Source organism: Poecilia mexicana, unplaced genomic scaffold, assembly GCF_051168715.1.
Source record: "Poecilia mexicana isolate PSO_F unplaced genomic scaffold, ASM5116871v1 scaffold_7, whole genome shotgun sequence".
Classification (NCBI taxonomy): domain Eukaryota; kingdom Metazoa; phylum Chordata; class Actinopteri; order Cyprinodontiformes; family Poeciliidae; genus Poecilia; species Poecilia mexicana.
The window spans coordinates 15,363,126-15,380,443 of record NW_028263376.1 but is presented as its reverse complement, the minus strand read 5'-3'; the positions used below and the strand labels follow the sequence as shown (position 1 = coordinate 15,380,443).

General features: G+C 38.3%; 1 protein-coding gene across 2 annotated transcripts in view; it reads left to right on the top strand.

The window, feature by feature from the left end:
- Positions 1–17,318, top strand: part of plekhg5b (pleckstrin homology domain containing, family G (with RhoGef domain) member 5b) — an 80,363-nt gene that overhangs the window by 20,539 nt on the left and 42,506 nt on the right. The window contains exon 2 of one of the 2 annotated variants that reach the window (XM_088007141.1): positions 2,678–2,754. In XM_088007141.1, the coding sequence (XP_087863267.1) occupies positions 2,678–2,754 (77 nt within the window). Of the gene's footprint in view, positions 1–2,677; positions 2,755–16,229; positions 16,483–17,318 lie in introns of those variants that run through there. The other variant, XM_088007142.1, reaches the window with a different exon arrangement.

Genomic DNA, 17,318 nt, shown 5'->3' with positions numbered 1-17,318 from the left:
AAATGAACAGGATGAAAATATGAACCCTCCATTTTTTTTCTCTTATTACAGATTAAACACAAATTATTGTTAATGTTTGACTGTAGCTTTACAAATGGCACCCTATGGGTCACTAGTAACTGGTGTAAAACATAAGACACAAGTAACCAAAATATCAAGTAAATGTTGAATGCATGGCACCTGAAATATTAAAAGCATTCCAAATATGGCATCCAAGCATTATTGCACATATCAGTTGTGATTCTAAATCGAATGCAGCTCTTATTTCTACAATGTTAACATAACACAATATTGGAAAACTAAAAAGCTTCGAGTTGGTAAATTCTTAGAATTTTTGAGTTAAGAACATCACTCAAGCTGATATTTTTTTATTTTTTTGCTCTTGTGGTTCATAAATTTCAGATTAAAGGAGAAACCTCTGCGTCTCGCCATGGTTAGGTTTTGAGCTGATCTGAAACATGGCATGGCCTCTGAACATTTATACTTCACTGTCAGGGTGATAACTTTTCCAGATCGCTGTGATCCGATATGTCACCAGTGAGGCCAAATAGCATTTGTTTCGTGCATAGCTGTGAAGTTTGGCTGTGATGCTGAAGGGTCTAGATCTTTGGGAAACGCTTCAGCTGGAGGCTCCTTCTGCAGCCGGCTGCTTTTGTAAACCCACAGGGAACCATTATCCCTGAAGCCTTCTGGCAGTGGCCGTAGTCATAACTGAGAGTGCATTTCGGCCTTCTTCCAGCAGAGAGGAGACGCAGGAGAGACATTTCCCCCCCCTCACCTCTTCCCGGAAGGTGGTTGAAGTCAGACAAAATAGACTCTGCTTCAGCTGGATTACTGAAAGGTGTTCAAAGAAAGGTTTTAGCTCATATACTGGCAGGGACCTGAGACCAGATCTGCTGCTTGGCCGACTTGCTGTTTAGGTCGAGGCTGCATGATTGCAGTGATTGTCTAATGGGCTGATGTTCAGGCTCTCATGTCAAATGAGGATGAATTCTCTTGGATACATGACGGTTACTGGGCACAACTTCCCTGTCACTATTCATCTTCTTTAAGGATGTTTTAATTCAATTTACTGAATAGTGTCTGAACATTACCATATTAGTATAACAGTGCAAGTAAAAGTATTTGTCCAACGGTCAGGGCATATGCCTCATTACTAAAGCATTTGTTTCACTCTAGTCTGTTTAAAAAAGTGCTATTTTATTTTTCATCTGTCCTTTTCTTTATAATTTTTTTTTAAAAGGATAGTGAAAATGGAGAAAATATTCCAAATGCGTAACTCTAGTACAATCATTGCTGAGAGTCTTGAAATACGTAAAACTGTTTTTAGATGCATTTCATCTAATCTCACTGCCGTACTCGACAAAATTTGTCAAAATAAAAAAGACAAAAAACACGTCACACTCTGCGCATAATCATATAAAATCTAAATAGATTACACTGACCTTTGTGGTAACAAAATAAATTTTTTGTTTTGTGAAAGTGAGCACTGAGAATGGGGCAATGGTTGGACTGGTTGAAGAGTGTACAAAAAAGTTTCAGTGGATTTGTATTAGAAGTTAACTCGTATGCTGTATTTTCACATCAATCATTATTACTTAGTCTTGTTTTTACTGTTATTTAGCATGTTAACATGTAGGCCGGCTGACCCGTTCTTGTGGGGAGGCCAAGGATTGAAAGATATGCACCAATTACAGCGTTTTTCTATTTTCCCCTGACCTACAAGGGCTGTTAAATCTGACTGCATGACTAAAGGTGACATTTTCCGTTTGCAGCAGTACAGATTTTTGACCATTTCCTTCTTGCCGATGTATTATTGTTGTTTTTGGCCTTAAAGAACAGCCACAAAATGACTTCATTTTCTCATAGCGCTCCATCTCCATTACAGAAGATCTACTGCTATTCCACCACTCATATTGCAATGACCAGCCGTCTTGGCACACCGGAAGGGTTTTTGTCGTAATTTTTGGAAATTTGAGAACTTTTGCAAATGGCACCTTTACTGCCAATCTCTACTTCACTTTCCTGCCCTTCCTTTCTCCTTTCCCCCTGTTATGTTTTGCTCATTTGGCGGACCAATAAATACCGGTGCACTCACGGTCTCTGTTATGACATTGTTATCTTTTGTGTACGTGTCGAAGGCACAGATGTAAACACTGCCTTTTATCGTGGCCTCAATACAGCCAGTCAAATCGATGTTGGGGGTTTATTTGACAATGGTGATTTGTTGTCGTGCAGTTGAAAGCGGCAAGCTCCCCCATGATGAGGGCACTTTCCTACAATAAGCAGACCGGCCTTCCTCTCATTTACTTTTTTTGCTTCCTGTCTCTTTAGTCATCATTTCTCTTTGATGTTCTTCCAAAAAAAATCCCATCCTTTTTCCTTCTGTTTACCTTTCCATCAATAGATCTCTTTAGCCAATTTCTTCTGCTTTTACACACATGGCCTGTCCGACTAACCGATGACTTTCTTGCGCTTACAACCGCTCTCCGTTTTTTCTCTACTCACTTCACTGTCGAATAAACACACACGCACTTTTAGTCTTAAACTTAGCAATGTATTCTTACATCCCTACCAAGAAAGGTGTGTTGGTGGAAGTTAAGGCTGCTGGGTGGCTGATTTTAATGTGTCTTTATTCATAAAGAAATGTCAGAGTGACCCATGTGTTCTCTTTCAGATGATAAACCAGTCCAGGAGGAAGACTGGGTGGTTTGTCAGTACCCTGAGTGTCCTGACCACCGAAGAGCCTCTAAGGTAAGATTACTAAATTTAAACTACATAAATCTACCAAACGTATTTGCATGGCAGTGAGAAGTTTGCCATACACCTTTCACTTGGATGCTGTGGCATTTTTGGCATCAAGATTTGAGATGGAGTGGGAAATTCGTTGACTTTGATGTATGTAATGTAGACTGCATCTTTGGTCCGTCTCTCTTCAAACACAGACAAACTGCAGCACTTTGTCAATGTAAGAGAACGTCTTAGTGATTCAAGAAGTCTGGAGCCAGCGGCTGTCTTCAGGGGATTGAATCAGGTTGCAGTTTGGACAGTTTAAAAGTATTTATTTATTTATTTTTTTATCGGCGTCATGCAAATGTCATGCTATGGCCTCAGACTTAACTGAGGCAACACACCTGTTTGTGTTGATTCTGGGCAGATTCTGGGCAGCAGAAGTAAGTTTAGAGATTTAATTTGATGACTAATGGTGTGTTGTATTCTGTAATTACTGAGTAACTGGTTTGCAATTTAGCTACGGTTTGAAGTTGTGACACTTGCAAATGAACCAAATCTGTCAACTAGCTCTTTAACACAGTGGAAACTGAGAAAAAAGGTAAGCAGTACTGCTAACGGCAGATGAGACATGTATATGTTAGGTTTAAGAAATAAAAATTAACAGTTAAATTCTTTATGCATTAATCAGTTCATGACATCCCAGGCTTTCAGGCCTTGACCAAAAACTAATTTTTGGTCATTGTTTCCGTTTCAAAGTGAAAACACCTTTTGCTGCCATCCATAATACCATTTCTGGCCATTGTCATGCAGGTAAACATCAACATGGCTACTTACTTCCTCAAGTGACCAGCCATGTTACATGAATACATTAGAAGTGGTACAAATGATCCTTCAGAATAATCACTAAACTGATGGTGCTTGCTTTTACTATTTGAAATCTGTGTTTTAAGTCAGTAATTATTTAATATTGATGAAAAAGTACTTCCTCCATTAGCACATTATTTCACAATAACAATATATTTTTCCCATAAGTGAAATAATCTGCCAATGGAACAAGTACTTTTTCATAAATATAAAGGAATTATTGAATTAAAACAAGGTCCTACATATTGCTAAGGAGTTGTTTGTAAAATTAGTTTTTGCTTTACCTCAATCAGACCAATCTTGGTGAGATTTTGTGTTTTTGAGTGTTAGATGTTTAAGTGTGCCAAGAAAAGCAAACATGGAGTAAATCTTTGAAGGAGCAGGGAGGCAAATATTTGAAGATGTTTTCACTGCTGGAAATACAATACAAAGAATAATCTGAAGGAGTCGACTGACAAAAATAACTTACAATAGCTACATGACAAATGAAGGGGAAAAAAGTTGCAGTAAATTTTAATCTCCTTTATTAAGATTAACTACACATATTCATTCATTGTTGAGTAAAGCTTTTGGCAGCAGAAACAGCTTATGCACACATTTAGTTAGTGTAACTTCACATCTGTCTACTGATAAGTTCTGGGTAGTTGATGAATGATAGTTTAGATGATAGCAATCTCCCACTTTACCACTAGATGTCGGTAATTGTTGCATATTTTCTGTAATTGTTGCACACTGCTTTTATAATTAGTGGTTTCCTTGATTAAAAATTGACAAAGTAATGACCAGCTTTTTAAAATCATGCCATAACTTTTCCATGACTCCATTCAAGTCTGCACTGAACCAGACTGGAATGGCAAAACTTGTTTTGGTTTGGATCGGACACTGATTAGGGGTTCGGGTAGGAAAAGATGGATGTAGGCAGATGTGATTTGGCCTCTTCGCTGTGTGTCGTATCAGCAGTGAAAAAGGTGAAGCAGAGTCCCAACGCTGCTTTTGTTCTTTCAGGTGTTTGAAGGGGTGCAAGTCTTGGGGCTCTGTGTCTGGCCACCAGACTGTGAAATGAATTATTCCTTTGAAGCCACTGGTTCCTGAAAATGGGAGACGGGCCAGAAGGCCAGGGGAAATCGCCGTAGTGTCTGGTTTGTCCGTCAGTCTGGGTTGTTTTGGTTTGTCTGGTCCGCCTGGACGTCCCCCCCCTCCTGCCATTACGACCGGGCATTGGGAGGATTTTCTCATTGAATCGAGATGTTGTCTCCTGCTGTCTTCTTTGCGGGAACAATGGGAAGGGAAGATGACAAAGAAAAGATTTTTGAATTGAGACAGCCTGTTGGGAGAGGGAGAGAGCTGGTTATATATAGTTTCTCTCCATGGAAACAAAGAATAATAAAAAGGGGAGGAAAAAAAAAAACAAAGTGCTCAGTCTGAACCGCCCGTTTCTCTGTTCTCCACATTACTGAGACACTAAAATGTAGTTTCCTGAAAGATGAAATCACCTCAGATTCTCCAGCCTCCCCTCTTGACAGATTCCCTCCTGTTTTTTAAAATTTGTTTGGAGAGTTGTGAATGAGATGCAGGACATTCTCCTTGGTCTGGGTCAGGGTGGATGTTATTATGTAAGGAGATTAAGGAAAGACATTTCCCTGTGTTGACTGCAGACAGAGGGAAGGGGACCAACGGTGAACGCTGCATCTCATCAGTCGGTATGATGGCAGTTAGACTCCCCTACTTTTCCTCCCTCCAGGACTCCTGGCGTCTCATCCGTCTGCTCTATTTATCTCATTTTTCTTTTCTTATCTAGGCATAAACTATTTAATGAGACACTTGATTTAAAAAAAATAAATAAAAATAAGTATAAGTATATATAAGTAAAAATAAATAAAAAATGCGATGTGATTTGCGATCGTGCTTCTCCTATCTGCTGGTAGATAGTGGAGACCATTTTTCTTGTTGGCAATTATCACCCAATTATAACTAGATTTGGGTACTCAAAACAATAATTTTCAATAGCTTTCCAGTCTACTCTGTGCTTGGAAAAGATTTGTTTTCTTGTTCAGACCATGGCCAGTATAAAACTATTAAAATAGGTTTTATTGGCCGAGTTTGTGCAAACAAGCAAGGAATTTTACTTTGCTTTCACAAGATTACAGCACATACAGACTTTAGAGATTTAAGAAAAGAGCGAGAAATATGTAAAAGAAAAAGCAAAGCAGACCAGCACAGAGGGACAGATGTGCATATTTTTATTTAAGATTAGCCGCCGACTATTTTGGCTTTCTGACCTACATTATGTAACTTTTATAAAAAATATTTTTCTACATATTTGTTAAAACTGTCACTATGTAGTGACAATATAGTATGAGACAATCCAGTGCTAAACAACCAATCAGAGCCAGGAGGAAGGCCTTAGTGCTGTCAATCAAGCCTGTCTGCGTGGCGCTCACCCCCTTGCTACAATGCATCTGCTTTCTGCAGAATCCGTCATGAATTCGAAGGCTGTTTAGCATAGACGCCGATGACTGCAGATAAACTGTTTTCCTGTAACTGTGAGCTATTTTTATGCCATTGGTGCATTCAGCATCACATCCACTATGTGGATTGACACCGCTAAGACCCTCCAACTTAAGTTATTGCAGGAAGCACAGTAGCGTAAGATGATGTAAAAGTGCCTGAAAAGCTTGGTAAAAACATTGACTACTGGTTGCCATGGGAGATTCAAAGATTACAAGATCAGTATTCACGATTGAGTCCAAGTTACAGTCAAAGAATGTTTTTGATGATGTTATAACATGATATAAACCTCAGATTTTATTTTGTACCCTCCCTTTAATAAATGGTGAACAAAGCACAAAAAAGTAATGCATTATTCACCAATTAAATCCTGTTTAAGATGGTCTCTAAAGTAAATAAAGACAAAACAAATGGTTAGAACATGAGCTGTAGTCGTCTTCAAAAAATTAGAAAATATGTTTACATTATGTATACGTTTATCAGGTAGCGAACCTGTTTTTCATTAAAACCATTTTTCCATATTAGAAATGTAATTTTTTAGTCAAATTCTGATCTTAAATGTTTTGTTTAGATGCAAGACTTGAAACACTGGGACATGCTTTTCAATTAGTAAATATAAGAACTTTTCAATAATAATTTACTCAATACGACAATACCTTATCAGTATTGTTCTTGTCAGGTTGGCATCAACATCAGTAGCGAGACAAAACTTCTACAGAGCAGTTTTTTGTTTTTGTATAATGTGACGGATATCCCTAAAAACGTGGATAAAAAATCTATTAACATTGTTTAAAGTTGTAGATATTTCTCTATATACTTGATGGATGTCATTGACAAGATGGAGTGTTTATTAAAAATGTTAAGACAGCAGACCAATGACGTTCCTCTGTCGTAAGTTATAAAAGCAGAAGGGAAAACCCTGAGTAAAACAACACTTTTTAAAAAAAAATCATTTATCTTGATGATCTGAGTTTTTCCTGTTTTACGCCTGCATTCAACAGGGTGACCCCATAGTGGTCTCATCTAAGGGATATTACATTATGTCACAACTTCATAAAATGTTTGAGATTCAGTTACTTTGATAAGGTGTAGTAAATGTTGAGTCAGATTAGTTTTGTTTCCAGTTGATGAAAAATCATTTCCGTTGTGCAATGGTCCAAGTTTTTAGATACCAGCTTTCACGTGTGCCGTCTGTATCGAGCTTTAAACAGCAGGGGGCGATGTCATGACAATCCTGACCTACAGGACGCACTCTGCTGTTTACTCTTTTCATGAACTCCCTTAGTCAACCTTGGCTTGACTCGAGTAAAGGACATAAATATCCCTCGACTTTCACCCATTCCACCCGCTGAACAGATTTAAACACATGGAAGAATTTTTACTCAGAAAATGAAAGGGGGAAAAAAAAAAAAACTTTTATATTCTTCTTTTTTTAGTTTTTTAAGTTTTCCAAAAGCTCCCTTTGAAATGTCGGCGCCTTGGCAGCTGCACACAGGCAGACGCAGATTCTCAGGCCAGTCCATTTAAACCCTTTTGTTTCCAGACAGGCCTGCCTGGAGTCTCCTTAAAACATATATTAGCTCCCAACAGCACTCTGTGTCTTCTAGTCACAGCATGACTGGCTGTAACCTTGATGAGTTCACCTGCATCATAGTTTAGTGAAATCTTCCCAGGTGTCTTCCTCCATATCACAACCCAGCGCTTAGAAGTGACTAACACTTTTTCAGAAGGTCCAATGGTGACATCCTTCAAATCGGGTGTCAGAAAAATTAAGCTTAGTCCTGATTTGCGTTGGGAATGATTTCAGATTACACTGGTTGTCGTTCAGGGCAGGTGTGGACTTGTTTTCTGATTCAAGACTCACACATAGTGGAGCTCATTACCTCCTAGCTTTACTCACTGGTTCTGAAAGCCACAGCTTTAACAGGACCAGACAGGATAACTCGAAAAAAGGTGTGGGTCACTATGGCAATGGGCCCTTCCTTATTCCAAACAGCTGGAGGCAAAGGGATGTCGTGAAGAAAGGAAGGATGAGGGAACGTGTTAGTCAGCTGTTTAGCTTTCTGGTCATCCTCAGTGCATTTCAGTGCAGTTTCTGCCGAAAAATCATTGGAGGATTCCAAGAAAGATTTATATTTATCTTGGGTGAAAAGGTTCTGTTGAGTCACAGAAACACTGAGAAGGCTATGGAAATACATCTAGACCAAAATAACTGAATTACTTTGAAAATGTATAAATATTTTATTTAATGTCTGATTATATTCTTCTTCCAATTTTTAACATTGTCCTTTCCCTATGCAGACTTGAAGTCAAGGAAAAACAAAACATACCAAGATAATATTAGCTTTTTAGTCAGGCTTTCTGCTTGGACAGCAGTCAGTTGTTTAATATAAACTGACTTGCAACTTGCAGTTTTAAAGCAGGTTTACGCTAATTGGATACTGTTGGCACTTCAGTTATCATGGATTTTTTTTTTTTCAACAAAATTACTAATAATGCTTGAGATGGATTTTAATTTCCCTCTCTTTTAACACTGTGCTGGTTCAGACTTAGTTAATTTTCCACTTTATTAGACAACCTCCACACACTAGGCAACCATGTCTGCCCCAAGGTGCTTCCAGTGTCTGTTCCAGATCTTTTCATTTGACAAGTCTGCCTTGCTAAAACTGACGGGGACATGCTGAAGCTGCAAAGTAAACATGATGCCCCTCTTTCTGTATTTGTCAGAGGTTCAGGAATTTAGTGTGTTGGTTGCTGTATCCTGGCAGAGATGGATTGTTTTAGGTGCCAAACAGTTTACTGAGATTCAGTTGCTCCTGACCTCTTTGAAGAGATTACCTGTCCACATACTTAATGTCTGGAAAGTAACCAATGACTTTTAAGTGGGAATACAGCAGCTAATCCCCAAGAGCAGACAAGATGTTAAGCGCCAAAATCTATCTCCCAGTGTAAAAGATAGATTTTGTATAACTACACTATCTCCCAGTGTAGTTATACTGGGAGATGGATTTTGGTGCTTCACATCTTGTTTTTTTCTGATTGTCTGCATGTCCTATTCTTCTCATTCAGCAATATCCTGAATGCAGAGAGAGGAGTCTCATCAGTCCTGCTGATAAACAAAATCCACTCAAACATTTTTTGAGAGGATACAGAATCATTATCATTGCTTGATGTGTTTTGCGCTCTCAAGTCTTAACCACCTTGTGGTTCAACATGCATCTTTTCATTTTTGTGACTTCTATTTTGTACCAAAATCCATTAACAGATTTTTACAAATCTGTAACTTGTGAACTTAATGGAAAATTCTGCACCTTTTTACAATAATGGAAACACTGATAATGAACATTGCAATCTGGAAACTTTGCATTTATTTAGAGATTAAATATGTCACTTTATCTTACTGATCTTCACTGTCAAAATAGGAAGTATTTTTCTCATTGAGGTAAAGATGAGTCTGCATGGCGTTTTTCAACATTTCTTCATATAGCTGTTAGATTAAGAGTGAACAAGTTTATACAGACCTTTCAGATCTACTGCCCAGTACAATCGACCATGACGTTGTATTTTTCCTTATACACCTCGCGCTCTGTTTCTATAATTGGACTGTGGTGCTTTAATATTGATATTTTGTCAGATTAAGACTTTAGGACAGTCAACATAAACAGAGTTGCCTTTAATTAGCAGTAGGATAGAGTAATACAGGTTGTATTTAGTCAACACAGATGAGACCTAAATTATAAGCCACTGTGAGCCTTAGTCTATTTTAGACAAATCTAGGTTGATTAAAATCCATCTGGAGCCAACTAATACATGTTGACTGGGAATCGGGCTTGTTTACAGAATGTGCAGATGAAATGACAAATTGACATGGATTCTGTGTTAGTCCTGTGACATAAAACTGTTCATTAGAGCAACATCTACTAGGGTAAATTTGCCTTTGTTTTTAAGCAGTTTTAAATCAAGTTTAATTCCTGTACTCCCTTACATTAAAAACAAAACAGAGCTCCTTAAACTGCAGAGTTAACTTGTCTGAATGTGAAAACACTGCATATTTAAGTAGGTGGTTTATGGTATGACTTCCTGCAGGGAATGAAAGGTAGTAGTTGTGATATTTCCAAATTTATACACATTTATGGTTATTTTTTTATTCACAATTATGATATTGGGAAATGAGAGCAAGTAACATTTGAAAGAAAAATTACTGCCCAGTTAGCCCCTCAGTGGGAGAATCTGGTGGCTATTAAACTTTTCTGAGGGTTATTATGGAAATAACCTTTTTGTTAATCCTGATTTGAATATGCGTCGCCTGTGGGGTTGCAAAGGTCAAACAGTATAAAAATAGTTCAAATCTTTTGGTAATCACAGTCTGCTGATCTCAGTAACAGCTGTGACCCAAATTATTCATAACCTTGCCAAGTTTAAAGTAATCATTTAATTTTACCAACAGGTTTCTGCTGACGCGAAGTAATATTAATGGTTTGAAATGGTCCAGCCAGAGTGCTGATTTGAATCTGATGGGGAATCTGTGGAAGAGCTAAAGATTAGGTTAATGGCAATTAGACCTTCCAACCTCAGGGACTTGGAGGACCTCATCAAAATAATAGTGGAAACATGTTAGACTGGTCTTTCTCATAAAAATCGTTCAGTTGCTTTAATATCAATGCTTTTGAGCTTTACTGTAAGTGTACCACTGTTGGTTGGTTGAGAAATTTCAGACCAACCTTTTTGGCTGCCCTCTTTTAACCACCATGAAAAGATTAACGCATGGATTCAACCAGAATCGCAGCTTTGGCGTATTTAATGTGTTCCTGTATCCCACTTGTTACTCACTTGTATATAAACTCTTCTAAGCCAGATTTATTCCTATGAAAGCTAAACATTTCTTCCTTAGGTTTTACTGATGCTAAAAATGTTTATCTGAACATTTTTCTCCAGTGCAGATGTGGATCCCTGCCACTGCTACAGGCTACAGCAGCTCATTCTTGTATAGACACACCACAAGGATCTGTCTGGTGTGGTAAAACTGGGAGGTCTTCTTCCTGGATCTCTATTTTTTTCCACTGCTAACATGAACATGACATACCAAATAGAGAAACTGATTACTTTCACCCAGTGACTCATTTTATATCAGGCTACTGTCACGAAACCGTGATGGGAGCCAAGCCAGTATGCAAACTGGATTCCAAATCAAAGGGTGAGCCATGATCTGTTATGTCATTTGGGAAAATCTCTTTCATCATCTCGTGCTTCAACTGTAAGAATACTGTAAGCTAGCTCAACAACACCTTAAAACCATTTTTGGAGTTATGCGTCTTGGTCGGATCTGAGCAAGAGTTGGAAATTCAGCCATATTTCATGTCCGGAGTCTTTTTCCAGATGGCAGGTGTATATGTCAGAATGTCCTGTAATCGCTTTTCTACAATACTGCAATCCTGTCTTAGTGTGTTCTACCTTGGGTGACCAGATTGTGCCTTTTCCCATTAGTTTCAGCTAATTTATCCATAATCGATACCTGGTTAACACAAGATTGCTGTTTGGAGCTGCTTTCCCCATGTGGCAGATGGATAGAAGAAACTGAGCAAAATATTAAATGTTAGCTGCAGAAATAGTACAAGCTAATGCTGTCTGTTTAAATATTAGCAATACAAGCGGCTCAATGATGGTGTTCAACCATTCCAAGCTCCTAATCAAGGATATACATATCTATAAAGAATATTATTCAGATTAACTTGCCTCCAAACTAAGAAATGAAGCTTAAGTTAGATATTCAAGTACTGCCATATTTTCCAATCCACTTTTTTGTTTTTTTGTTCTTCATTAGAAAGAACCCTGATCCTTCAAAACATGTTGCCATGGCATCAAAAATGGTGTAGATAATGGAGTTTTTCTTTTTTCTTTTAACCAGACCGGAGCTTTCCCCGATGTTATGGGCCTTTTGTGCAGGTGTAAATATACTCATCCTTTTCAGAAGATTTTACTTGGATTAAACTTTATAGCAAAATCAAAGTCAGTTTAATTTTTAAGTCATTGAGAAAGTAGAAAAATCTTTTTTTTTTGTAGTTCTAAAAGTTGTATGAGCAGATCAGCTTGGGCTGGTTTGGTTTTTATTTCAAATTATATTTTACTCTTAAAACATTTACAAAATGTCCAGGATTTCATTAAAATTACCTTTCACATACTAAAATGAAGCTCTAAAACCATAAAATGAACACAGTACTCATTAAATAAGGCTGAAATGTGGATGCATCTGTTCATCAAATACAGTGGAAAGAAATTTGTTTTAGGTTCATTCAGAAATAACAAACAAGCTTGTCACAGCTTTTTTTTTTTTTTTTTAATTCATATGGTTTCTCATCCGGAAATGTAAACATTGAAGGGGGACGAGGTGGTGATGGCAGGCCGAACCCCCGGGAGCGTTTCAGTCAGGAAGCAGCAGACGGCAGAATAACAGGAAGGGGGTACCTTACTGACACTGCAGAGGGAACGGCTATATTTCAGCTGCTCTGAGTGGATTTCAATGAGTGAAGAAGAGACCTCCACTCTTTCATTTATGTTTCACTTCTCTACATCCAGAGTCCTGTCATGGGAAATCCCAACATCTAGCTGTCTAATCTCTTGGAGAAGCTGTTGGAACTCATCCTAATCGTTTTGATTGTTCAGAACTGAAGAAGGTTCAGGATGTACAGGACTTCAAACTACATCACTAGTACATTCTAGTTGTAACTCTTTATTTTTGTCACACTTCTAAGCCTTCAGTTTTTATTTGATCTTAAGTCCTATTGTTTCCCTTTGTTTGTCACCTTTATTTAAAACACCCCCTCGAGGAGTTGGAGCTTATCATTCTCTAGGAGTTGATGCTAAGTTCAGGCAGGGAGGGTCGCTCAGTTTATTCGTCTTTTACGCCTTTAGTCCCCCTTATCTTTGATTTAACAATGGCAGCTCCGTTTTCATTGAATCTTTCAGGGTAAAAGCTCCATTGATGTCCACCCTTTTTATATATGGCCTCCCCTAATTAATTCTGGCGGTGGGGGGTGGCAGGGCAGACGGGGATTCAACAGGCTGCGTTGGTGGTTTTTGAGCATCGACAACCCCCCGTTCTTCAGTCCTGTGCCTCAGGGGTCTGAATAGTTTTTCTTTAGCTAGCTAATTGTGGAGGATTTAAAGATGGCTCATCTTGGATTAACCTGAATGACTAAAGAACAGAGTTGTAGTCTGAGGGTTGATATAAAACCCACAAACCGTAACACCACTTGACTATTTTTAGACCATGAATACGCCTGAAAAATCCCAGCAGAGTCCAAAGCGGTGACTCTACAAAAAGTACAACACGTAAACTGTTTATGGATGATGACATCACTAGATGGGTTCTTGTGGGTCTCTTATAATCAGATTAATACTCTAATCAAAAAAAAAAAAAAAAAAAAAAAAAGATCAAGCCAAACATGTCTAATCAGAGTGATCTGGTCTGGCACAGTCTGAAGGGATTTTAATCAGATTTGGAGAGGTGGTGTAAATCTTCTGGTATTCTAGTCATTTTTCTGCTGTTGTAATAAAAATACTTCTCTGTCATTTTGATCCATGTTGATGTAATCTTAAGCAGTGAGCCTTTAGGAACTTTTTTGTGTGGATACATTCTCTAGATGTTCATGCATCTCTGGTGAAGCTGGCAATATCATGCAAAGATGTGTTTTTACTGACGATGACTTCACAGAGCTAAAGTTGGTGTGATATCTAAAGAACTAAAGTTATTTAGAACTTGGCCTTAAAGTCTAGACTCAGGAAGTTGACGTGACTTTTTATACGTCAATTTGTTATGATGCCATCTCTAAATTTAAGATGTTTGTGTCAACTTTCCATTACATCCTGGTCGTTTCAGAAATGTCACTGAAGTGATTCGTTCAGTTTGTGCATGTGTTGTGCAAAAGACAAAAAGTACTAACACTAAGTACCTAACTTTAATCTCACTTTCAAAATTTGCAGTAAAACAATTGCAAGTCAGCAATGTCGAGAGGTCATTGCTGACTTCGAAGTAGGAAATCGAGTTTCTGTAGATGACCCAGACAGTGAGGTGAGCCCAAGACATCTGTGTAACTCGTTAGTAATGATGCTTATCCACAAGTCCATGTTCAGTCTCCATGGTGACCAAATAACCTATTGGTGGAGGCACTCTGCTCTTCATCGTTTCCCCACAGGTTGAGGTTACTTTGCAGTAGACAAAAAGGATCATATCTGTGTAAAATACAATTATAATTCCTTCTTGCTTGTCTTGACTTTGAAATTAAAATTCACAAACTCTGACGTGGCAACATCACCACATTTTATTGCATGAAGATTTTATCAGTATAGCCCCCTTTATTTTATGGAAGATTCAGCTGGCAGGATTTAGTGTAAACAAATAAAAGTTGATTTTCTTTAAATTAAGCATCTCTGGTCCATAAAACGTACATTTTCTGTTTCAGCTGCTGTCGTCTTGCTAGGCTATATTGAAAGCAGTCTTGGTTTTCACATTAAATCTAGGTTTCACAACTTTTAAGTGGTCTGCTTTGTAGCTAAATACTGTGGTTTTGTGACGTTTGTTAAAATTAGAAGAACTCTAATTGGTTTCTTTAGATGCAACTTTATTGTGAGCCATCAGCTAAGAAGCAATCTGTTTGGATGAGCTCTCAGTTTACCACATATTGCTGTAAGCTGGTAGTCGGCTCACTTGAGCTCAAGGTGTTGCTTGAGTTGGAGCTTAAAAAGTCTGCAGTTACAACTGTGACCTTCTTGTGTCTGGTCAAAGCGGAGCGAGGGGGGAAATGTGATCGTCTATTGTCTGGGTAGAAAAAGAACTTGATGTTGCACAAATCCCCTTTCGTTTCCTCACTGTTGGACGCGTCTAACTTGCACTTTTCAATACGCTACCATAAATGGGAAGATGGGAAATGGTGCGACAAAGGTTTAACTACCAAGATGAATAAACAAACTTGCAATTTACAGATGGAAAGTAAAAGCAGGAAGGAAATAAATGGCAATGTGTTTGTTCTAAATAGCTGAATTGACCCAAAGCTGCATGTTTTTTTTTTTTTTGATCTGTTTTTCTATTTAGTGCCATTTCCTTACCCTCACTCCCTCAACATAGTGTTGAATATGCTCAGTATATAACTGAGGGGATGCATTTTTGAGTTGAGAGATCTGATATTTTTTGTGTTTTTGCTTGAAAATCTTAATTCTAGTGAAAGAATCATATAGATTCACATCAAATCAATCTCAATTCAATTATGTTGATTCGTGACAATAACGCTGTCACAGCACTGATCAATACAAATACATTTGTGAGATAAAAAATAAAGATAATACTTGTATGTAAGAGTTCTTGCTGTGTAAAATAATATTTTTCAGGGGTGAAACTTGGGTCTCAGTGCGTTTGGTAAAAAAAAAAAATGTTTTTCTGATAGTCACAGTTGGTAAGAAACAAAGATTCCCATTAAATTTTATAGGAAATGAATGTGGGTCATTTTGGACCCACTCATGGAAGAATGGGATAGTAACATAAAATATGCTATTTCTTAAAATGCATAAAAGGTAAATTAAAAATTTGAATTGCATGATATCAGCAACATGTTTATTGAGGAATACCTGGAATATGAAGTGATGAAAACTTTTCATTACAAAGATATTGCAAAAAGATGACCTCACTGGGTTAAAAAGGACCCAGCTACCATCAGAGGGTTGAGATCTGGTTCAGACTGAACAGAAGGCGCTATAAATGTAGTTTCATTATTCTGTGAAAGGCAACGTTGACAGATTTATTCCAATACTGTTTCCCCAGTCAGTAATGGTTCATCCGACCTTACCTCCCAGCAGGGTTAAAGTTCAAATGAAGCACTGAATCGGTCACAGGCTGAACTCAGACTTACAGAGGAAGCCATTTCTCGTTTGCCCAGTAAAACAGAGTTGCAGCTTGATTAAGCTGTTTAGAAGTTGGTGGACAACCTCAAACATTCTTCAGGAGGAGGGAAGGAAAGAAAAAAGGATCCGTTTCTGTTGCGCATTGCATGAGTCAGCCGCGATGTGTGTGAGCCTGTGGGGCTTGAGCACGGAGGCGGGGTCCATTATTTCTGTTCGCTTCTGAGTGTACCTCATCAGTAGATCGCTGTGGTAAACACAGTGAACGTCTTTCTATCCAACAGTCTGCCTCGTTGACTGCCTCTGGTGTTCTCACTCAGAAGCTCAGGATTACTTAAAGCTGAGATTCAGAAATTAAAGAGTAAGTTTGATTCAGCCTGGGACTAAGAAAGCTTCACCACCTGCTGCCTGTTTGACCCTGGAAACATTGACTGGTTCTTTGCCCTGAAAGTCAGAGAGGTCTCCATTCCTGGGACGCTATTTTCTATGGTAAGTAATAGAACTAAATTACTATATGTTGACGTTTTATCTTTATCCGAGGCTCTATATTATGCTACCAACTTGACTAATCAGTTATATTTGTAACATACTCAATTTGCCCAAAACTGATTGTGGTGAAACACTGAACATTTGGGGAATCTGTAAATGTCCAGCTTTTCTTTTCCTTCTCAGAATTAATGACAACTCTGATTTATTTAGGTGAATAATTCATTATCATAGTATACAGCCTCTCACAGATTGTTATGGTTTCCAGTCTGGCTGTCTGAGACTCTAAAGGGAACACGCATCTACAACTGTGCAGACCGGCACTTTTACACTTTTTTTTCCTTCCCTCTTTTCTGCGTCTGGATATTTCACATCTGCTTCTTATATCAACAGACCAGTGTGGCACCCGCCACCGCTTCTTTTCTCTCTCCCTCTCTCTTTCTCCCTTTCCATATTCTTTGGAGCAAATTGGAAGTAGGTTTCCAAATAATCAATTCCCATCTAACACTGGGAACAGCGCAAGTACAAATCGACTTCAGTTGTAAGGTCTAATTTGACTTGGAATACACACTTATGTTCCTTTCACTTCCTCCTTTTTTGGCCTTTTTCCTGCCTATCCCTCCTTCTTCTGCCCTGAAGCTATGGATAGGAAGGCAGGTTGCGTCACAGTCCAGTCAGACAGCGTTGCCTCAAACAGCCATTGAAACACTTGACATTGTAGAAGTAGAGGGAGCGAAAGAAAAAAGCAGATATTTGTGAGTGCTTTCTTGCATAGTTATTAATTACCTTTAAATGAACCAGATTTTCATTTAGATTTATGGGAATTTCCTGCTTTCTTG